The sequence below is a fragment of the Stylophora pistillata genome, chromosome 4 (assembly GCF_964205215.1).
Source record: "Stylophora pistillata chromosome 4, jaStyPist1.2, whole genome shotgun sequence".
Classification (NCBI taxonomy): Eukaryota; Metazoa; Cnidaria; class Anthozoa; order Scleractinia; family Pocilloporidae; genus Stylophora; species Stylophora pistillata.
Window position 1 is genome coordinate 44,338,452 of NC_142522.1, and position 23,299 is coordinate 44,361,750.

The 23,299-nt window shown below is 37.3% G+C and overlaps 3 protein-coding genes across 7 annotated transcripts; all 3 read left to right on the forward strand.

Annotated features, from left to right (window-relative positions):
* Positions 1-2,513: 2,513 nt before the first annotated feature.
* Positions 2,514-5,051, forward strand: LOC111326643 (uncharacterized). The gene is made up of 4 exons (XM_088759007.1): positions 2,514-2,985; positions 3,171-3,326; positions 3,398-3,528; positions 3,633-5,051. Exons 1-4 carry the CDS (start codon positions 2,573-2,575, stop codon positions 4,682-4,684), a joined length of 1,752 nt encoding a protein of 583 aa, XP_088615133.1. The 5' UTR covers positions 2,514-2,572; the 3' UTR covers positions 4,685-5,051.
* Positions 5,052-13,128: 8,077 nt separating this feature from the next.
* On the forward strand, positions 13,129-17,436 carry LOC148733948 (uncharacterized). 5 transcript variants are annotated; one of them, XM_088756975.1, is made up of 4 exons: positions 13,129-13,380; positions 13,738-13,982; positions 15,676-15,711; positions 15,873-16,849. In XM_088756975.1, the coding sequence occupies exons 2-4, from the start codon at positions 13,936-13,938 to the stop codon at positions 16,366-16,368; spliced, it is 579 nt and encodes a 192-aa protein (XP_088613101.1). In that variant the 5' UTR covers positions 13,129-13,380; positions 13,738-13,935; the 3' UTR covers positions 16,369-16,849. The 5 variants fall into 5 exon arrangements, 2 of the variants coding, with proteins under 2 accessions (XP_088613101.1, XP_088613100.1); XM_088756974.1 differs by lacking the exon at positions 13,129-13,380 and adding an exon at positions 13,412-13,650; XR_016000001.1 differs by lacking the exons at positions 13,129-13,380; positions 15,873-16,849 and adding exons at positions 16,862-16,969; positions 17,336-17,436 and having other exon boundaries at positions 13,423-13,982.
* Positions 17,437-19,504: 2,068 nt separating this feature from the next.
* LOC148733949 (neuropeptide FF receptor 2-like) lies at positions 19,505-21,067 on the forward strand. The gene has a single exon (XM_088756973.1). The coding sequence runs from the start codon at positions 19,596-19,598 to the stop codon at positions 20,706-20,708; it is 1,113 nt and encodes a 370-aa protein (XP_088613099.1). The 5' UTR covers positions 19,505-19,595; the 3' UTR covers positions 20,709-21,067.
* Positions 21,068-23,299: the final 2,232 nt, after the last annotated feature.

Here is a 23,299-nt window from a genome sequence, read left to right on the forward strand (position 1 = left end):
TTTTGTGATGCCTTATCACGAGGTCAGCGGTATCACGTTGCACGTTTTTCAAGATGGCGGACAATTACAGTGACCATTTGTTGATCAAGTGAAATGGAAAGAACCTCTGATATTATCATTGGACTTTGACAAATAAAGTTTTGATAAGAAGCAATGTGCGAGTTTTTAATCTTTAACACCCATAAAAGGTACGAAAAGCAGAAAAATTTTGGCAACTTTTCGGCAACTTTTTGGAAATTCAGCAACTTTTCGGCAACTTTTTGGCAACTTTTAGACACTTTTATCGACAACATTTTTGGGATTCATCGGCAACTTGTGGCTAGGTCTACCATCTGACCTCATGAAATCCTCGCATTCTCCACAAGCGCATTTCCTTCTTACTATTCCTCGCACATCCTTGCCCATTTTCAAGTTTTCGCCATGCAACGCCACGCAATTAACTGCTTTGTACGCAGACACGGTTATGTCAGCAACACTTCCGGTCAGTTATTTTCACTTCCGGTTATTTTTGTCTTGGAAGAGGTGGGGGGAGGGTCAAATCCTTTTGTTTAGGCATTTATGAAGGGTCATGCATTAATCCAATTTGGAAATTGGGAGGGCCAAGACGTTCTTGGCAAAAAATTTCTAAAATACCCCGGCCCACCCCCCTCCCCCCCAATAAAAAACGTACCTTCCCTAAATCAAATCTCTTTTGACTGAAAAATACCGGACAGATTTGGCGGGAAACTGCCTACAGTCGAGTGATCACGGCGAATTATTCAAGTATAGCCGAGCTTGATACCAAGATATGGGACTTAGGGAAAGAATAATGGTTATATAATTTAATTTCTGTCTTGCTACCCTAAATATTGCACCAACAGCAGTGTTATTGAAAAGTATTGAATAGCCCTCCAGGTTTGAGTATTCTATACATGTACCTGAGGGTTATTTTTAAGTTCATCTGTACCCTCCTGAGTGGTGTATACATGAGGGTTACTTTTAATCCTTTCTATACCCTCTTGGGTAGTGTATACCTGAGGATTACTCAGTTAATCTCCTCTATACCCTCCTGGGTAATATACCTGAGGCCACCCTCCTGGGTAATGTATACCTGAGCTACTTTTAATCTTTTCTATACCCTCTTGGGTAGTTTATACCTGAGGGTTACTTTTAATTTATTCTATACCCTCCTGGGTAGTGTACACCAGTGAGTTTCTTTTCCTTCCACAGTAGACGGAGAAATAGCCAAACAGCATGGTGCATTGATTAGGGATCATGAATGGGTTGAGGTATAGCTTATCAATGTAGAAGGAAAATAGTCGTAACCTGAACGTTACTCTATGCGTAATCTAAACATATTTATGCGTGACATAAACCCATTTCAAAATAGTTATGTCACACATGAAATATTTCTAGCTTTACATATTTTTCTGCCTGTTTCCTGGACGCTTTACCGCGTGGTTTGTGAGCGCAAACCCGTAGATGTAATTTTTTACGAAATGTAATATTGTGTTTCGGTATATATACAGGTTCTGCCGCTCCAAAACTGTCGCATTTAAAAGGTCATAATAAGAATAGAGCGTGTACACGGAACGGAAGGCGTCCGTTGAGAGCGATGTGTATTCTCTGGCTTATTTAATCAATAATAATAATGATAATAATAATAATGACAATAAAAATAATAAGATCAATTTCTTTAGCGCATTTCCATGCAATGTTCTAATGCGCTTTACAACACTGTGCGGGGGACTTTTGTCCACACTGCCAGCGGCAATGCAATTTATGGACCTTTAAAGTTCAATATATGTACTGTTCAAAGAAGGGCTTTTCGGAGTTAGCCTTAAATAGGCCGTTGATCACGGAAGTGATTGTTCGTGTTGTATTTTGCAGTGACATTCGGCCTGGACTATTTCTGGCCATTGTGTTAGCGAATTACTGATTGTTTCGCTTAAGACATTGTTTCTACAAAGAGAATAAGCTTAGTAAACCACTCACGCTCCAGGCTATTTCGAAATAGGTCCTTGAAGATTTCTTACGAAATTTCCCTTGACTATTTTATCTGGACAATGTGCAACCAATTAGTGTTGTATCTGGAAAATGATTTAAAATGTAATTATCGGAAGTTGCGGCTTTTTTCACTTCAGTCGAGGGGAGCTTTAATTACATTTTTTGAGGCGATTATTGTCCTGGAGTGTTCAGTGGTGGTTTGGAAAATAAGGAATGCCGGAATTCGGAACCGGAACCGGAATACTCGGAATACCCGGAATTCCCGGAATGACCGAAAAATAATAAATTTAAAAAAATAAAAGTAAATAAATAAATAAATAAATAAATAATATCGATGATTAAAAAATAATAGTAAGTTCACAATTTAATTAAATAATTTGATGCGTAATTTTTCTCTGAGAGTCCAAAAAAAAAACACTTACCGGCACTGGTCATGGAGATGCCCGTATTAGAATTTAAAAAAGTCTGCGTCAGGCTAGTAGCCCCATACAGCTCCTAAGTCTGTAGGTCTTTATTCTTCTTTTTCACATTACCCAAAATACCTTGCGCTTTGGGGGGTAACTTTGGAGCCCTAGTTACAAGCAAAATGGCGGCTCCAACCAAACAAACGGATTTAAAGCTACCAAATTGTTATAAAGATGCTTCTAAACTCACGAAACCAAAGCTTAAGGAAGTTTGTAGATTTTTTTTCGCTGTAGATTTTGAGAAAAATATCGGGAAGAAAGCGCTCGTAAACATTGTTTGCAACGCTTTAAATCTGTCAACATCATCCACGACCGCTACAAAGACCGAGAATCAGTCAGCTTGCTGGACTTTACCAACCATAGCTTATCTACAGAAGCAAAAAGAATGGAAGAAAGACTTGACAGGCATACCAATGCTCATGGATGAGTCAATGGTCAAGTCATATTTAATTGGAGTTGGTTATGAAGAGCAAACTGTGCGAAAGTATAAGACACTTCGTGCATGGGAGCACAAGCAAGATGTACACTCTGTCAAGTAAGTCTGTGTTTTATGTTTGATTATAAAACATTGCAACTACACTTCAAGTAAGACATAATAGCATGTCTGAGAAAATAAACCCGTCTTCAAAGTTAAATTGCAACATTTTAGATAAGTTGAAACTTTGTCTTTATTCTGTCTCATTATAGTTTTGACCTTTCCTTTACTGTTTTGTGCTTTAGAGTTCATTTGCTGCCCGATTTCCCAAGTCTTTGGGCTCTTAGAGGAATCTGCAACCCGTCATTCTCAACTGATCAGGAGGAAAGCAAAGTGATGTACGTTGTACTGGAAACCCAATCAAGCAAACCAGTGTTTTGCCAATGCACATTCACAATTGGGTAAGCTGGCTGTATTTATTTAAAAAATGTCAAATGAAATTGATTACTTAAATGAAACATTTGTTTTCTAGGTTGAGAGGGGACTGTAGCCATGTGGGAGCTATTCTCTTTACCCTGTGTGATGTAGTAGCTGAGGGAAAACAGCATCTTCCACCTGACTCCACCTGTACTGATCTGCCTTGTTCATGGTCAGATCCTGAAGGTATCCTGAAAATTAACTTTATAATATTGTGGATTATTATTCTATTATATGTCGGGATTTATTTTCTATTTTTCAAATGCATTTCTCTTTTGCCCATTTTACAGGTGCCAAAGTTGAACCTGTCATTGTAGAGGATATCAACTTTTATAAGGCCAAAGTAGGTAAAAAACCACCCACAAAGAAATTCCATCCATCCCCTTCTGTAACAGAAAGTTTCTATGGAACCACAAAGCATGATAAAAGGACCATGGATGAATTAAAAATGAACTTAAAGAGAGACCTTTTCTATGCAAATCATGGAAACCCCATGCCACCTATATTCTACATATTAGCCCAAAAAGATATTCTACCCCAATCACCATTACAGCAAGAATTGCCTGATTTCTTGCCAGCTGATGATCCACATTTGGCGTACAGTTTTAATGGGGACATTGAAGACATCACCGAGCATGAGAATGTTAGAGCAATAGTAAGCCCTATCAAGTCAAATCCAGCTTCACTACATGACATCACTTCAAAAGCTGATGCAATTATTGACAAGCTCAGAGTACAAGATGATGATATCAAGAAGATCGAAAAGGCTACAAGGGATCAATCAAATTGTAAACAATGGTTTGTAGAAAGAACCCCTAGAATTACAGCTTCACAATATAAACGAGCTCTCATGAAAGAGACAACTAGTCCCACCAAAGCTGTGAGTGAAATCCTTGGCTATAACAACAAGATTCAAACTGGACACATGAGAGATGGCATTTGTTCTGAAGGGGAAATCATTGAACAATATATGAAAATAACAAATAACAAAGTACAAAAATCTGGCTTTTTTGTGTCAAAAACTCATCCCTTCCTAGGAGCCTCTCTTGATGGATTTATAGATGATGATGGATCTATTGAGGTGAAGAAAATCCACCCACATTACAATGAGACATTGGAAGCAGCATTGAAAAGACTACACATTGTCAAAGATGTAGATGGATGTTTAATTGTTAATGAAAACCATAAATATTACTATCAGATGCAACAGCAGCTGTTTTGCACTGGTCGAAGATGGACTGACTTTGTGGCTTCTGATGACACTCATTTGTTTGTTAGAAGAGTGGATTTTAATGAGGATTTCTGGAATATTAATTTACCAAAACTCAAGAAGTTTTTTTAAAACATACTTTTGTTAGAGTTAGCTTATCCCAGAGTGAAATATGGCATTGAAAGAATAGGTAAACTGGGAATTGAATTTTCTACTCTTGCTTCATTGAGACAAATTTAAAATTGTATAAGTTAAGACTGTCACAGTATCCATCAGTACAAGGTTTATATTCAAAGGTATGTATTCAAGGTATATATAACAAACGCGAAAAGGTGTCGAGTAACTGATGATCTCTCAATTTTAACTGTAGACGGCTGGTATTAATAGTAGCTGCTTTGATAGCTCCCAATGCGTGGTTGATAATTATTTAAGGTAGAGTATTAATTTGTAATAGTTTGGAGCTTTTTACAATTGAACTATTAAACTAATTGGAAATGTTGCATTTCTTTAATCTTCTGCAATGGTTTCGGCTGGAAAAGCGTGGCGGCCTAATGGTCATGGCGCCCTAGACATCCTACAGGTGTGTAAATGGGTGGAGGCGAATTTAAAATGGGGAGAAACCATGTGATGGACTAGCATCCCATCCAGGGGGAAGGGAGAGTAGAAATATTTCGTCGCTTAGGCTGTATGGGCTACTGGCCTGACACAGACTTTTTTAAATTCTAATACGTGCATCTCCATGAACAGTGCCGGCATGTGTTTTTTTTTTTTAGGACCCTCAGAGAAAAATTCCGAATTAAATTATTTAATTAAGTTGTGAACTTATCATTAATTTTAATCATAAATATTCTTATTTATTTATTAATTTACTTTAATTTTTTTTTATTTATTAATTTTTGGTCATTCCGGGAATTCCGGGTATTCCGAGTATTCCGGTTCCGGTTCCGAATTCCAGCATTCCTTGTTTTCCAAAACTACCAGTGTTCAGCGAATACCTCATGCTACTGAGGGGTGTCAAACCTTGGCTTGAATTGCTTATGCAAATGAGCTGGCTGCACATTGAGTGTGCAGCCAGTCATTTGCATAAAATTTTTTTCAGGCGCAAAGCTCGTCATGTTACAAGTTTTTAAATCAATTTAAACAGTTTTACACACAAATATTATGGGGGTAAGTTTCTAAAGAAACTGTGGCGCTGCGTCGGGGGTGAGGGGGGGGGGGGCAACAAGGTCATTTGGTTTTATCAACATAAGTTGAAATTGTAAAATTGGCCACCATAAAGAGTCAAAAAGCTTTTTAACTCTTTACGATGGCCAATTTACAATTTCAACTTAAGTTGATATAACCAAATTATACAAATATAACAACGAGTTAAACTTACTTCGCTAGAGACACTTCATTTAAACAATCAAACGATGGCCACTGAAAATCAATCAGTATTAATTATAAAACTTTGTACTTCACGATAAAAAGCACAGTTGACATCGTAATTTCCACACTTAACACCAAACAATAAAGGAATTGATTTCCTTGCATAACTGCTCGATGACCGTGATGTTTCACAAAGAATATTAACAGCAGAGATAAATAGGGCATTACGTTGTATAGTATCCCATATGCCATACCTGGTAAGGCTTTTAGGCTTTAATTGTAGTGTTGATATTATTGTATAATATAATTAAAATAAGTATTGCATAATTGCTCAATAGCAATGGCCAGACCCTCTCTACTCCTTTTTCTTTTGCTTTCATTTGTTGGACGAGGAGCGGGGGATAATTATTGTAGCCTAGAAATCTTTTCACTCGTTTTGGCCAACCTTGGGATGAGGAATTAACAGAAAAAATGAACTTAAGATCGAAATCTGAGATAAAAAACGCCATTTTTTTAATTCTGACTTTAGACTGTTTTCAAATCTCGTTCATAAAATAATGTGATAACATTCCCTTCCGGATGGGAAAAAAAATTGGTACGTTCCTTTAAGATCCATTTAACTTTATATGAAAGTTATTTCTTTGTTGGGTTTATCTAAACTTTATCTTATATCCTTCCTAAATATCTTTTTTTTTTTGCATTGATTTATTGCTAACGAGATGTTATTTATTACAGCCAAGCTGAAGACATTTTTCTGTAACTGACATTTGAAGGACATAGTTCATATAGAATGAGTTGTCTGTTTGTCAACGAAAGTCAATAAACGAACAGCTGTGGCTTCAAATGAGCTGCAAACAAAGGATCACTCACAGTTTCTGGGCAACGAGTCGATTTTAAATCGTCACGACTTATAAGTCACTCGATAAACGATTTAAAGCGAGACTCGTTTGTTTGTGAATAGAAACGAGACTCGTTTATAGAAACGAGACTCGTTTGTAGAAACGAGACTCGTTTGTAGAAACGAGACTCGTTTGTAGAAACGAGACTCGTTTGTAGAAACGAGACTCGTTTGTAGAAACGAGACTCGTTTGTAGAAACGAGACTCGTTTTTAGAAACGAGACTCGTTTGACAAAACGAGAGTCGTTTTGCGAAAGAAGGCTCGTGTGCCAAACTTTGCTCTTGGCGCATGCGCAGAAGTATAGTTTTTTTTTCCAGGGTAAAGTTTTAGGTTCAAGATAAGCTGGGATTTTGCTGCAATATGTTAAGGTAATCTCTATTTTCTTTTTCTTGGGATTACAAAGTGCAGGGAAGGCCTAAACCGATATTTTTATAGAGCTTCTGGCATAAATTTCAGCAGATAAAGTAGCACTGGATATTTGTGTCGAATTAAGTTCAAAGCTTGAATCGGATCCTATCCCATTACTAAGGTTACTTCATTTTTCCACAACAAGAGGGAAACCAGAAATTAAAACCATGAAAGATGTACATTTTGATAAATAAAAATTAAATGCAGAAACTTCATATTCATTATGCAAGGAATATTTCATCATATTTTGCTATTTTAGACTTTTTTTCCCTTCAAGCAGACGCATAGCTGCTTGAACTTGGGCTTTCTCTATCGCACATCTGGAGTTATCTTTAGGAGACTGCCCTATTGCCATTTGTGCTGTCGTTACGCAATTTTGTCATTTCCAATCATGGATAAGTCTACTTGTTTTTATTTTTGCCTGCTAGAGTGTAATGAATGTTGTTATGGTACTAGACAATAATCAAAAAAATATATTACTATATAGCAGTAGGTTCTTACAGATGCCAAAGGTTGAAATTGAAAAAAAAAAAAAGCCGAATTTATTTCGGGCGTTTCCTTCGGAAAGCCCGAGTAATTTATGAAAACTGTATTCATAGAATACATGATCTAAAAGTACATGATCATTTCTTTCTTAAAATGAATTTTTTCGTCGTAAACTATCTTTTATCTCAGGGATCTCATCAAAATAAACGCAAATCAAAATGACAAATCTAATTCGCTATGAAAAAATGCTCTGACATGTTTATGTTTAGGAAAATTTTCTAGATTATTACAGAGATGAGATTGCTTCGGCAAGGATATTTTTAAGAAAGAGAGCTTTGATTTAGTGATTGTTTGTGAATTTTTAAGAAACAGATAACGAGATTAATAATTATGTACCTAGCAGCTGCCATCCTGGGGGTCGACCCTGGGGTCATACGGGGGAATAGACTTTCGTCGCCAATTTTGCATTGAAGTGCATTTGCACCTCCGAGACGAGACACATGGGAAAACACCCACTGGATTTTTACCATTGCCGCCATCTTGAGAATAAAAGATCCTTACCATGGTGACTGGCTATTACCATTGATACCTACAGATGTAAAAAAACTACTACTACTACTACTTTTTCCAGTTAGTCGTCGGCAAAAAGCCACATAGGATGTTTTTAACTTTGAGCCCTGTATAGCCCTGTATAGTAAACACAAGCTGAAGTAAGTTTTAGCTTGTGGCAAATAACATTCTTTTGGAGCATTACATTGTTTGAGTTAGTAGAGCATACTTCTTTGTCCCCAGGGGAAGGGCATTGGTAGCTTTATATTGAACAATGTTATTGTTGGTTAGGGGGCTTAGGAAATTCCTTTGCAAATGCCCAGGGGTTCCCCGGGGTCACCCTCTCCCCCCCTGGGACGGCCGCTGATAAGTGCATAATGACCATAATGACTGAAACAAAAACTTTTGTTATCAGTTGCATATAATTATAGCTCGTTGACCTCTTTGCCTCTGGAAAATGTTGTCAAATAATACCATCTGGCCCGATTACAGTCGACTAATACATATTGGAAAACTTTATATCATTTATTCTCATCACATTTGCAAAGATAACTTTTTGACAGGTATTGAAAGAAAAGTTAAGGCTATTTCAATATAGAAGACATTGCATGATAATTTTTGCACTTATTAATAACTTCATCTACACTTTAACTAGGTTTTTCGTTTCCTTCTTGCTGAGATTCATTATTTTTCTTCTTTCTTCTCTTTCGGGTCTTCTTTTTCTTCCTTTCTGGTTCTATGAGGATAGTAAGAAGAAATTGTTGTCGTCAGTTGTTTATAGGTTTTTGGTCATGCGGGATTGGCCTGAATTTCCCATTTTGGAATGCTTTGAGCAAATTAGAAAACTGGAGAAATTCTTCAGCCATGAAACTTAATGAATTTTGTTTGTTAAATCTTACCCTCACTTAAAGTTTTCCTCTCTTCAATGTCATGTCTTTGCCCTCCCATGTCCTTGTCATCTTTAAAGTTAAAGGGAAAGGCCTTGATTTTTTTTCTTCTTGCAGTTGGCAGTTAAATTTGTATTATGCATGAGTCTATAAAAACATACTTTATAAAGGTGATTTCTTGTTACTTTATGTAAAGTTTGCTATGTTTAGAAGTACAGAAACAAATAGGTTTACAGCTTCATTTTTTCATTTTTAATTTTTTAAAATTCTGTAAAGAAAATTTTTCCACTTACCAGGAATAGTGGAATCAAGGGATTTATCAGTATCGGGCTTCATACACGAGTAAGTCCCTTTAGAACTTCTGCAATAGAACCTTCTGCTATCACATCACACTCTACACACAGTTCCCGCAAGCCAGCATTCTGGAGGCGTTTGCCAGTGTTGGACAACATGGTGCATGCTGTGTGGAATACTTCCATTTTCATAACCATATCTTTCAATTTTGCGCTTTGTTTCCATTGTCCCTCGCTTGCCTTTGCATACAGTGTTAAGTCAATGACGAAGCCGATGCTCTTTAAGTTGAGCGTGTTCTTTACCTTGAGAGACTGCACTAGAACCTTGTGAACGGTAGCCATGTCATTAGCAGGCACATCGATACTCGGGAGATACCTGTTGACAGCCAGTGAGATAGTTGAACCTCATTAAGGACAGAAATGTTAAATCCATCCTAGCCACTGGCTTTTTGGTTCCTGCACCAGAAAGGGTCTCCTCCAATCTATCTATAATACCCCACGGGAGTGTTGCTTTGATATATGGCTTGATAGTTTCAGGCAAAGGACCGATCTCATGCCCCAATCGGTGTGGCATCTGGATAAGTTGAACATTGTTCGGCATACGGTAACAGTATTTGCTTGGGTGGTTTTTGTACTCCTGCCGTAACTCCTTAAATAATGTCCTGGCCAAAAGAGGTAACAAGGCGCCGCACGCGATCAGAATATTCCGCCGAGATGTGTGTGTGTTGCCAGTTTAGAGTATAGAAACGCATCTAGTTCTTCTGAAAGTTTGACTGCACTATCACATAGCTCGGTAGGTTTCGGAGGCCATGACATCTTACTAATATTTGGGTGAAGTGCATCACAGAAGTACAGGCCAGCTTAAGATTCATATATAAATATGAAAGGAAACCCTCTGTATTAACATCTGAAGTTTCTTCTCGGATTACCCTAGACGTGGGTGTGATGGATTTTCAGAACGGTTTACTTTTAAGTGTAAGCAGATGCTGAAAGTGTGGCCTGAGAAAGGCTTTGAATGGCGACGCACCTCATTTCTGTGTTTTCAAACATACAACCATTTTTCGCGATTTTCTTTACATATCAAGAAAAACATCTCGATTTCTCCTTTGATGCTGATCATGATCACAGACTTTCTTTTTTTGAATTTGTTATTTCATGCTATTCTGACATCTTACTTTTCTACATTTACATATCCGCTCGCTTGCACCGGCTCTACAATCTCTTCTTTTCTACTTTTTATTCCAAACAAGTTAATGAAATGACTTATATCTACTTGTACGTCTTTGGCAGGAACAACAGCAATCCATCGTTTCATGAAAAACATCTTCCCGTCATTGCTTTGTGCAGTGGCTTTGGTTGGATGTTTTCCACGCATCGAGTGGCAGTTTGGGAGTTTACAATGGAAAAATTTGATTAAGACAAAAAAAAAAAAAAGCTGTTAAAACATCGATCGATCCCTTCAGAAAAACACACTTTCTGTGTTGAGTCCATCACCTTTTCAATCAACCAATAAAAAAAATTCAATTGCCGTATTCTGGTTCTTGCACGCAAGAAAGTTGAGAAATCTCCAATTAAATCCATATATAATTAAACTATACCCGTGTGTTTTGAAAGGTAGAAACCAAAGAATTTGCTACAATAATATTTCTTCTGATTGGAAATTATTGAATCAAGGTACTACTCAAGGTAGCGTAAGCGGACACTAACTATTCCATATTTTTATAAATGATCTAGAGATCTATTTAGATACCCTGCCAGTGTTATTCTAGTATGCTGCTGTTTCACTGAAATATCATTGCTCCTGTTTACAAAGTTAAAGACATGTCTGAGACATTGGTCAAACATTTCTTAGAGTGGATAGAAAAAATGGAATGTTATTTAACCCCAGCAAATGTAAGGAGCTTACAGTCCTTGAAAGGCAATCATGAATTGTACCCTCCTGTGTTAGGGATCCCTAGTTGTACTTATGTGAGCATTCTAGGCGTCACCTTTCAGAGTGACTGTAGGTTCAATACACATGTTAAATGCCTCTATGTCCTTAGATGTCTACGTAGAGAGGGGTATAAGCAGGTACAAATAGACTTTCTTTGCGATTCCTTAGTACTTCCCCCATTTCACATATGCCCATATGGAGCATCAGACTCCGACCTCACCCCACTACAATGTTTTTTTCGATCGTTGGAAAAGGAATTTTATTACAAGAAATCACAATTTACGATCAATTTTACAGAAGCAGCAGTATTTTTAAAAAGGTTTCTAAGGCCGCCAATCACCCCTGTCGCTTTTTATTCCGCTTGTAAAGGCCTGCAGCTACAACTTACGGACTACGTCTGGCACCAGAACAAGCATCAAAAGTAAACGTTTTAAAAATACATTCGTTGGTCGTTTAATTTTTAGACATAACCTATATGACAATTTTTAACTGTAATCAGGTGGTAAATTTAATTTTGTGGAATTATTAACCTTTTAACTCTTTTAACTCAAATTGCTTGTAACATTAGGACTGTATTTTTCTGTTTTGAATCAATAGAGACCATTATTATTATTGTTATTACTATTATTATTTATCATTATTAAGCGCGCTTATTTAAGGTTACTTCCTACCTTCAGAGGCTAATTTGTTTTGGGACTAGATTGTAGTTACACTTTTTAACTAGTGTTTGCAAAAGAAAAAAAATTAAAAATTTCAAAAAGCGTCCGACTTATTTAAAAAAAAAAGTATTTTCGAAAAAAAGTTAATAAATCAGGAAGGTGTCATAATCTCGTAAATGGGCGAACCCCCCGGGGGAATATTCGAATATTAGGAGGAATATTACATCGCGCCCTTGACAAATTTCATACGTGGAAGTAATCTGCTCGTAGAAAGTCTTTTCTCGTGGATATAACACAAAACTCAAAATTAGAGAAGAGTCCTTGGGTAAAGAAAAAGAGAAAAAGGTCCAAAGAAGAGAGAGATGGCAGCATTTTGTCAAAAAAAAAGAAAAAACAAAACAAAACAAAACAAAGCGACAAAGGTTCTTGGTTTGGCCAGGAGCCGTCGACAAGCTTGGCATCCACTGAAGATCGACAGCATTCAATTATCCTTGGGGCAAAGAGCGGAAAAATTAAAGTCAACACCACAGAAGGTTGTAAACAAGATTCTTCGTTGGAATCTGACGAAACCGATGGAGAAAAAGAAGAATGCGACAGATTTACCCTTTCTGCCGAGGGTTTTCTCTTCGCCGACTTTGTCCATTACAAAACGATCAACAGGGCGAGAAAAAAAAAAAAAAGACTGCTACACGATACTTTTCCCGGGACAATCTTGATCCATTGTCATTGACGGCGGGTCTCGTCTTTCTCATTGGTTTGCGGTTTCGGGAGGCGAGATAATCTCCTGGTGTGGCGCAAGTTGTTTACAAACCTTTGGGAGCTAAAATCTCGCATTTGATTTTGAGAGGAATACATCCACTTTGAACGAATTTATAGGGTATGTAGATTTGACCAATTTTCGTGAAATTTCGCCAAAACATTCCCGGGATGATGACGAACAAAAGTGTGTCAGGAAATTTTGATCTTTTAAATATTTTTTACGTGGTGTCCATTTACGCAAAACGCTTCGCATATTTTTCGCTACTCTAACTTTAGATGCGAATGTCCAGACAACCAATCAGAATATTGGAAAAGCCTGACACATTTATGTTGATTGATACCTTGTGAATGAGACTAGGCAGCCATTTTTCTCGTGCCGCGGGATCCGATACCTGATAAATTCAATAGAAAAACACTCGGTCGTTTCACGCCTTTCCGGCTCCTGACACTTCCTAAGTGAAAAAATCGCCGAAATTATATTTTTATCGTAAATTGCATTTATTAACCTTTGTTTTGATGTCTAGTTTGTTAGGGTTTTCTTCCAACTAGCGCGCGTACGAATTTTCTCCCGAAGGACATCCGCGAAGGTAGGAGGTAACCTTAATTTTTGGGCTTTCAGGTTGGGCGCTTATTTGAGGCTGGGCGCTTATTTGAGGCTGGGCGCTTATTTGAGGCTGGGCGCTTATTTGAGGCTGGGCGCTTATTTGAGGCTGGGCGCTTATGGTAACCCATTCTCCCTGAGGTCATACCGCTGACAAACGCCAAGATGCCCCTAGGCTCGAGTTTGAACTATCCCACGCCGGCAAAGGTCCTTGAATCAAGCGCAATGTCATTCAAATTTTTACTTTGCCATCAAGGTCGTAATTTTACATCTTAGATTTACTGGCTTCGTGCACGCCTTCAGCCTTATCTTTTTCTCCCTTCGATGTTTTTTTAATTTTTAGCAACCACAGCGTGTTCCAACTTGATGTGACAGCTTAGACTTAGTTATGGCTTAGAGAGGAAACCAGCAGCTACAGCCACAATGGTACGCGTGTGTCGAGAATGGCAGTCGTTTTAGAAGTTGCTTAACGAGAATGTAGTGGAATACATCGCATAAACAATCCATTTCTGTTACATGATGACACATCTATGCTTTTGAAATGATACCGGTTGCTACGTTGTTTACAAGGCAAGAGTCGAGAGTCGGGTAAGTACGTGACTAATTTCAGCTGAATTTTATAAGTTCACAGTTCAACTTATGTTACAAGTAAGCTAGTGCCACGTATTCTTATTACAGTATCATACATGCCAAGCAAAGGTTTTGATTACCCTCCTGTCCAATAGCCAAAGGGTTTTTGGGCGGAATTACGCGAAACAATTCCATGGTTAAATAAATTTGGCCCCAGCGTTTCATAATTCAATAACTATTTACAATCAGGCTTGTTTACTGGAGGTTTGAGATGGATCCAAAAACGAACGCAGCTCCTCTAAGGATTTGGGAAATTTTTCTTTATAAAGTTCCCTGTGAAATCTGTGTCACTACGTTCCGAAAGTAAAGATGACCCATGATCTGACCTTGAACTGAGTTCGCTTGCAAACGAGGATACGTTCTTAATTTACTTTGATTTGGAGTCTGGCCCAGTTACAACGCCGAATTTTTCTAGGACACGAAGAAGCTAATCAACTACTTTAACCAAGTACATCAAAAGATCGATTTTTAACTCTGTCATGTTGGTTAGTTCCGAAGATTACCTTTTTCTTGGATTAAAAATTAAAGCTAATTTTAATAAGTAACTGGCGTGACCAAGCAACTATCATTATGCATTGTTTGCGGTATTATTTGTCTCCACATTTCTTATTCAATAAACAATTTAAAAAGAAAGCTCCTAACTGGTTCAAGGCCTTTTCTTGTTATTTCCATAATATTAGGTAAATCTTAGTCAGTAGGGCTCAATGTTTTGACCCTGTGAAAAGGTTATTCACTTGAAAAACCAGTGTAAGGGTGGCCCCTTATTTTTTTTCAAGGTGAGAATTAAGTACAGTGATCTACGTATGCTGTTCCACGGTGAAACCAAACGTTGACCTTTTCATTTGCCAAATATTGTTTATAAATTATTGTAATTCATTGTGAGGTCCAAACAATGGATGCAAGTTCAGAATCTCAAGCACTGAACTTTATCATTTGGTTAGAGCCATTTGAAAGACAAATTACCAGATGAAGTAAAAGGAAAGAAACATAGAAATGTAATGCCACATTAGCCATGATGTGTGGAGGTTATGATTTTGATGGATCTTCATTCATTTATCTCATGCATTATGAAGAATTGAAACAACTCAGAAGGCAGATATGTTTCTGTAATTTGCATTTCGTATTTATTCGCTCAGGAGAAAAGGCACAGAAATTTTAGCAATCTGTAATAATTTAACCATATTGCATAACCAAGTTATAAAGGAGAAGAGCTTGAATATCCAGCCCAGGAGAGGTAGGAGATGACTTGGCTTAGTAAAAAATGTATTATCAAAAACCAGGTAATTGGCAAGTCAATTAGATAGTGGAATTATCACAACCTTGGAAATATGTTAAGAGTTCATTTATAAATTTTAAAATAGGAAGAACATTGTTTATCCTGAGATCACTCTCTCCGCTGATGGGAAACATTGAAATCAAGGTTAAAATTCAGAAAAGGAGTATTTATGCACCCATTATCAACAGCTATTTTTTTATGAAAGGCAAATAAAGCAAACAGAATCAACTTCTTAAAATAGTTTCCACTTGATTAAAGTTCAGGGTGATATTTAAAAAATTATACAGCACTCAATGGTTCCTTTTCACTCTCATTTAGATTTTTTCCTCATTTAGTGGTACCAGTGACTTGGCTAACATATTTGTTCTTTTACAGAAATTTGGACAATTCCCCTGGAGCTTTATTCCAAAGGTTAGTATGATTGTCCCTTATTTTGTATCTATAGTTCAACTTGCTTATAATACTAAGACTCGTAGTGTTTATTGGAATTAAATTTGCTGCAAATCTAAAGCTATCACTTGTAGAGGATCCATATACCTTGACTGGCCCCAAATTAAATGCTTTCTTTTTAGCTTGTTTAGGATACTACTCTTAGACTTGCTGAGGATACTGGTCTTTGACTCGCGGAGGATACTGGTCTTTGACTCGCTGAGGATACTGGTCTTTGACTCGCTGAGGATACTGGTCTTTGACTCGCTGAGGATACTGGTCTTTGACTCGCTGAGGATACTGGTCTTTGACTCGCTGAGGATACTGGACTTTGACTCGCTGAGGATACTGGTCTTTGACTCGCTGAGGATACTGGTCTTTGACTCGCTGAGGATACTGGGCTTTGACTCGCTGAGGATACTGGTCTTTGACTCGCTGAGGATACTGGTCTTTGACTCGCTGAGGATACTGGTCTTTGACTCGCTGAGGATACTGGTCTTTGACTCGCTGAGGATACTGGTCTTTGACTCGCTGAGGATACTGGTCTTTGACTCGCTGAGGATACTGGTCTTTGACTTGCTGAGGATACTGGGCTTTGACTTGCTGAGGATACTGGACTTTGTAAGTCTGGCTCATTGAGAAGAAGTCTGGTTGACTCGCTGAAATTAATTCTGGTTGGCTCGCTGAGAACAAGTCTGGTTGGCTCGCTGAGAATAATTCTGGTTGGCTCGCTGAGAATAAGTCTGGTTGGCTCACTGAGAATAAGTCTGGTTGGCTCGCTGAGAATAAGTCTGGTTGGCTCGCTGAGAATAAGTCTGGTTGGCTCGCTGAGAATAAGTCTGGTTGGCTCGCTGAGAATAAGTCTGGTTGGCTCGCTGAGAATAAGTCTGGTTGGCTCGCTGAGAATGAGTCTGGTTGGCTCGCTGAGAATAATTCTGGTTGGCTCGCTGAGAATAAGTCTAGTTGGCTCACTGAGAACGAGTCTGGTTGACTCACTGAGATGTTTGGTATTGCTATAATAAAAAATTGTTTCAGCCAAATTTTCTGAAATAGGGTTAGTTGTAGTGGGAGTATGTCTTTCTGTCATTAGAAAGACATACTCCCACTTGTTTTTTGCTCTTTTTTTCCCCAGTACAACTTTCTGATGTCAAGTAATGGATCTTTACATTGTAACAATGAAGCTGTGAATGAATAGAGGTGATAGGTGTGAATGATTTAAATCCTATTGTGGAATTTTAAGGTAACATACCCCACCTTTCCTCCCCCCCCCCCCCCCAAAAAAAAAAAAAAGGAAATAACCAGAATACTAAACGCCAAGTTGTCAGCCCTTTCTCTTACAAGTTAGTTGATTTAGTTCATAACTTCCTCTCCTTTTTCTTTAATTCCCTTCCTTGCCATGGTTATAATCACTGCCATTTCTGGGTTTACCTTATTTATCATTTTTGGCCTAGAGTTCCTCCTTGTCTCTTGGAAGTCAAATCATCCATCTAGAAGGCCTTTTTTAGTTGAAGATTGTTTCATCTTCCTATTACCCATGCCTGTCATCTTAAATTGACTTTCACTCAAAATTCACACCTAACTCTTTGTATTTATTTCTCTTCCACAGTTGATTACTGGGATGGGAATTCACAGAAATGCAAACCAATGATATTTATCATGTGTTAAATAAATAAATCTTGAATATTAATAAAAAATCATCGAAATGTACTGGCTGACTTATGCAAAATAGTTATTGTAGCATGGAAAAAAAAGGGAGATAATAAGAACCATCTGAATTAAATTAAGTAAGTTTAGATCCTAAAAGTGATTACAGTGAAGGAACAATGTCTGATTCAGTTAATAGCAAATCAGTTCTTGAAAATCTTGTAAGAAATAATAATGAATGCACAGGGTTTTCAATGAGGTTTTCAGTTTTTTTTTATGACATGTATTTTTAACCCACTAAAAGGTCAAAACATGTGTATTGCCTCTTGGTATCTAATGAAAGTCAAACCCCTCTAATTGAATATACTAAAACTGTAAATAGTACAACTTCTCTTGTTGTGGCCATCAGCGATATTCAATATTCAGACATTTTTCTATTAAAAACAACATGAACTATTGAAAAGTAATATTGCTTCAATCAACTGATTTGCGAAAACTCCCCTTGGGTGAACATTTTGCAACAAACTTTGACTCGACATCAATAATAGATAAAAAATTCCCTTCTCCTTGCAGTTAAAGGCAAGTACATTACCTACTCATAGTTCATAAAAGCCTTGAAAGTCTTTGAAGATGCTTGAATTCAAAAATTACAAATTCAAGGTCTTGAAAGTACTTGAATTTGAGGACTAGAACTTGATTTTTGCAATGCTTTCTCAACAATTTTCAAGTAAAAAATTGCAGTACTTTAATAGTAAAGCTGAGAAATAATGTTAAATAATTTTTAAACTTTCTTATGCAAACCTTTCCAAAAGAGGTCCTTTAATTTATCTAAAACTTGGCAAAGTCATTGAAAAGCCCTTCAATTTCAACCTTTAGCACCTGTAGGAACCTACTCCTATTATTTTGATTATTGTCTAGTACCATAACAACATTCATTACACTCCAGCAGGCAAAAAATAAAAACAAGTAGACTTATTCATGATTGGAAATGAAAAAATTTCGTAACGACAGTAACAATGGCAACAGGGCAGTCTCCTAAAGATAACTCCAGATGTGCGATATAGAAAGCCCAAGTTGAAGCAGCTATGCGTCTACTTAAAGGGAAAAAAAAGTCTAAAACAGCAAAATATGATGAAATATTCCTTGCATAATGAATACGAAGTTTCAGCATTTAATTTTTATTTATCAAAATGTACATCTTTCATGGTTTTAATTTCTGGTTTCCCTCTCGTTGTGGAAAGATGAAGTAACTTTAGTAATGGGATAGGATCCGATTCAAGATTTCAACTTAATTAATTAGTTAATTAATTAGTGCTACTTTATGTGCTGAAATTCATGCTAGAAGCTCTTTAAAAATATCGGTTAAGGCCTTCCCTGCACTTTATAATCCCAAGAAAAAGAAAATAGAGATTACCTTAACATATTGCAGCAAAATCCCAGCTTATCTTGAGCCTGAAACTACCCTGGAAAAAAAAATATACATCCGCGCATGCGCCAAGAGCAAAGTTTGGCACACGAGCATTCTTTCGCAAAACGACTCTCGTTTCGTCAAACGAGTCTCGTTTTTAAAAATGAGTGTCGTTTCTACAAACGAGTCTCGTTTCTAAAAACGAGTCTCGTTCCTAAAAACGAGCCTCGTTTCTATAAACGAGTCTCGTTTCTATTCACAAACAAACGAGTCTCGCTTCAAATCGTTTATCGAGTGACTTATAAATCGTGACGATTTAAAATCGACTCGTTGCCCAGAAACTGTGAGTGATCCAGAACATGTTACTTTGAGTAAAATGTCTGTTTGAACAGGTACAACATTAAATCTACATCTAAATTCGTACTGTACAAACGACCTGAGCTAACTGAAATGGCGATCGAATCTTCTTCTCGTGCTTTGACTGAGAAGGACGACGTTGCAACAAGAAATATCGTGGCATTTTATGATCTTCATATTTCGCAGCGGATAAAATAATCAGAAAAAGCACCAGTAACAACATACAACTAAATCATTTCTTATCGCCTGATCATGAATCAGGAATCGGACCAACCACCGATCAGTATCCAAATGTAAATCAAAGGAATAATAAGTTAAGACTATATCAGGTGTTTAAAGTACCGCCCAGTCACTCGTAACAGAAAACGCAATTTCAACTGTGGTCGGTTCTTTTCTACTGAGTTTCGTAAAACGTTAATGAAATTAACAAGCTGTCGTCGATTTGAAGAAGTCTGACATGGTTTTCCACACAAAACATTTTACGCCGATGAGTGGCGATCGCTATGCGGAAATTCAAGCATTGGAAAAGGAACGAAAAATTTATTTCTCTACCTTGTTTATCATCAGTATGACGCTACTAGCTCTGGGAATTGTAGCAAACGTCATTGTTTGTTTTGGTCTGTGCAGATGTAGGAATAGCAAATCTCCTACAAAATTATCTCAATTCTTTATCGTACAGTTGGCCATAACAGATCTGGTGTATAGAGCTGTGAGTGTCATTCGTGAAACACAGGACAAGAGGGAGGATCTGAGTTCAAAGAACTGCAAACTCGCCATATTTTCCCAATTTTCATGCGCTGCAGTGTTATTCGTTCTATTAACGGCAATCGCCTTAGATCGCTACGTTCACATTCTTTATCCCCTTCAAAGTTTAACGATGAACACTAGAAAATATGTCACAATATTTTCTATCTGGCTGTATGCTTTCCTGATTTCTTCCGGTTTCATCGCCAGTGCTACCCCATCTACGCATATCTTCAAATTTCGTCGACCAATCCCGCCATATTCTTCACGAAATTTAACGACAAATAACTCGACACGTTTTGACTATAAACCTCTTCGCACGCACTGCGTACCTGGAGTCTCGGGTTCAATGGAGCGAAAGGTTGCCTTCACAATTTACTTCGTACTCGCATTTTTACTTCAGTTGTTGTTAATTGTAATAGTGTACTCCAAGATAACCATCTTCTTGTGGAAGAGAACGAAGTCTAACACCGTGAACAGAAATACTGCGAAGGCAAAGCTACGTGCGATTCAAATGTTTATTATGGTGGTTTTTAGTTTTCTTATTAGCTGGGGACCAATCATGATTCTCGATATGTATTCCTCATATTCCACTAAAAGGTTGAGAGCGTTTCATAAGTTTCCTTTGAGACCCGTACTTGATTGTATTTCTCAAACAAGTTCAATACTCAATCCGTTCATATATGCATTTGGCGACGCAAATTTTAAGAGGGGCCTCAAACTCTGCTTTCGCAGAAGGCATGGTAGTGGCCAAATTACTCCAGTTTTGCCTGCTACTGTGAACGGATCTCACATTCACATGAGTAGCCAGTTAGTCAAAGCATAAGACTTCAGTAGCCAGTAAGCCGTAGTTAGCAAAAGGTGGATCTTAGAGCAAGTCTTCTGCCCAAGAGAAAATTTCGTGCAGTCTTCCCTATTCTTTACGTAATTTAATTTGCCAGAACCGTAGTTTGGACAGAAGTCTGTTTTCATTGTAAACAAAGACAGTTTTTCCTGAGTCATTAGACTTTTCGGCAGTTTCAATAGCTGTGAACGCAACATGATTTAGAAAAAGGAGCATATCAATTGTTTTGTAGCTGAAGGTAGTTTAATAACACGCAGTTGTACTATACTGAGATTGATGAAAAAGTCGTTTCAGAAGCAAACGTTATCATTCTTATCAAGAATAAAATGAGAGTTTTTAGAGCAGAATTCAGCGTACTAAAAATGCTATCAAAATTTTAAACTCGCAGTAGAACCAACGAGTGAATCCGTTATATCAATCGCTGGTGTTAGATCGTGATGCTGTGATCGATGTGATAATTTCAACGAAGTGAGAAACATAATTTGCATCGTAAAAGCGATATTTACGGTTCGAAAATTTTAATGAAAGACAAAACTTCTATTGTTTAGTGTAAGGTACTCTGTCTAAACATTTACTTTGCGGTTTGTTATCGAAACTAATGAGAGCCTTTTATTTCTAAATTTTCCCGCCCCAGAGAAAAAAAAGGAAATACATTTTTGTTTAAACGCGCCTACCAGCTAAAATAATCGTTGACTGAAGATTAATTTCATGTGGCAATGTTTCCAGGAACAGTCATGTACCATACACTTCCTTGAGTTTCTTTGAAAATTGGAAAACAAAATTAGCGATTGCGATTTGTAACTCTTAACTTGACTCGAATTGTATCTGCTAAAGATGAAAAAATTTTCGCCTTGTGTCTTTAAACATTTTTTTTGGCAAATCTCGGTTTTAATTGCACATCGTAGACTGCAATAAATATTCTAATGTACGCTTCTGGAATGCACAAAATTTTCAGTTTAGTTATTGCTCTGTTAACGGCAATCCGTGATGTGGTTTTTCTGGCGTACAGAGTTCAAAAAAAGGGGAAAGCCTTTCGAATTGTACTGACAGCGCCATCTAATTTTATCTGGCAAAATTTTCAAGCTCCTTCGACCAACCTAACAAATATGCTATACGAAATTTGACGACAAATGACTCGAGACGTTTTAGAATTATAAAAGTCATCGCGCGACACAGCGTACATGAAGTGTCACCCGGGTTTACTGAAATGAGCGGTTGTCTTCACAAATTACTTCTTATTTACGGTTTTCTCACCGCTGTTTTTCACGTAACTTATAAACACCAGGAAAACCATCTTGTTGAAAAGAACTAAACCGTATAACAATGTGAAAATATGTACTGGAAAGGCGAAACTACGAACCATTCCGGCATATGTTTTATCCTTGTAGTATTAAGTTCAATCCTAGTAGCTGGGAATGAAGCATAATTCTTGATCAGTATGTCAGCCTCATATTCCACTAAAGGGGTGAGAGCAATACATTACGTTCTTTTGGGACCCCTGATCAATACTCAGTCTGTTTCTCTAAGCATTTGGTGATGCAAGTATTTTAAGGGGAGCCACCGTCTTTGCTTTGCGAGAATGCATGGTGATGCAAATCCTTCGAGTTTCACCAGCAACAGTGAACGGATCTTACGTTTAAATCAGTTAAAAGTCAGGTCCAGAAGTTTAGTGGCCAACAAGCTTTTGTTTTTGATCAGTGAATCCGTCAGCTCGCCCCCAAGAACATTCAGCGTAGTCCTCTCTCCATCAAATTTAATTTTCGACAAAGGCAGTTATAATCGCATTAGAAATATTTTTTCCTTAGTTGTCTTTTAAGTTTTGTAAAAGCTGGACTAACCGAAAAAGAAAGAAGGTTTTCTTGTAGATCTAACACGTTAGTTAACAATCTTTTTGAAAAAAATTGGAAAATGCATTATTCATTGTATTAGTTGAGATTGCAACAGAACTGCAGCGATAAAGATATCGTTCTTGAAGCAATAATGAACAAAATGAAGTATTTTCAAGATGAAAATTACGGACCAAAATGTGTGCTTGACTCGTGAAATTCAGTGGAAAGATGGCGTAATCAGTAAATCTACGTATGATTTTTCTCCTGAAATATACTTGACTTGAGAATTTTTGTTTTTATTTTTATTTAGTGAAGAACTAAATATTTACAAAATCTGCAGCCCAGAAAATATAGCAGGTTTGAGTTAGTCAACGCATGCGCAGTTGTGTCAGAGGAACCAGAGGGTCGATCAAGTAAATGACAATCGTGAATATCTTGACACCTCTCAGTGGCAAGGCGATCGACCTTGTGAACTCTCTAAAAGCACTTAAGTGGTCTTAAACTATATACTTGTTGTTCATTCGTTTATCTGTACAAGAAGTCAGATTGTTTTTGACTCAACGTTCACTTTTGATCGAAATATCATAAGTTTCATTATTCATTTTTTCCGTCAACCGTTCGTATTTTAAGCGCTGGTTGAGCATTATTCTAAATTATTGTTAGGCTGTTATCACACAGTTAGATTATCCAGTCTTCAAATAGTTTAAATCTACTTTAAAACAAAGGGCACAGCGTGAGTTTTTT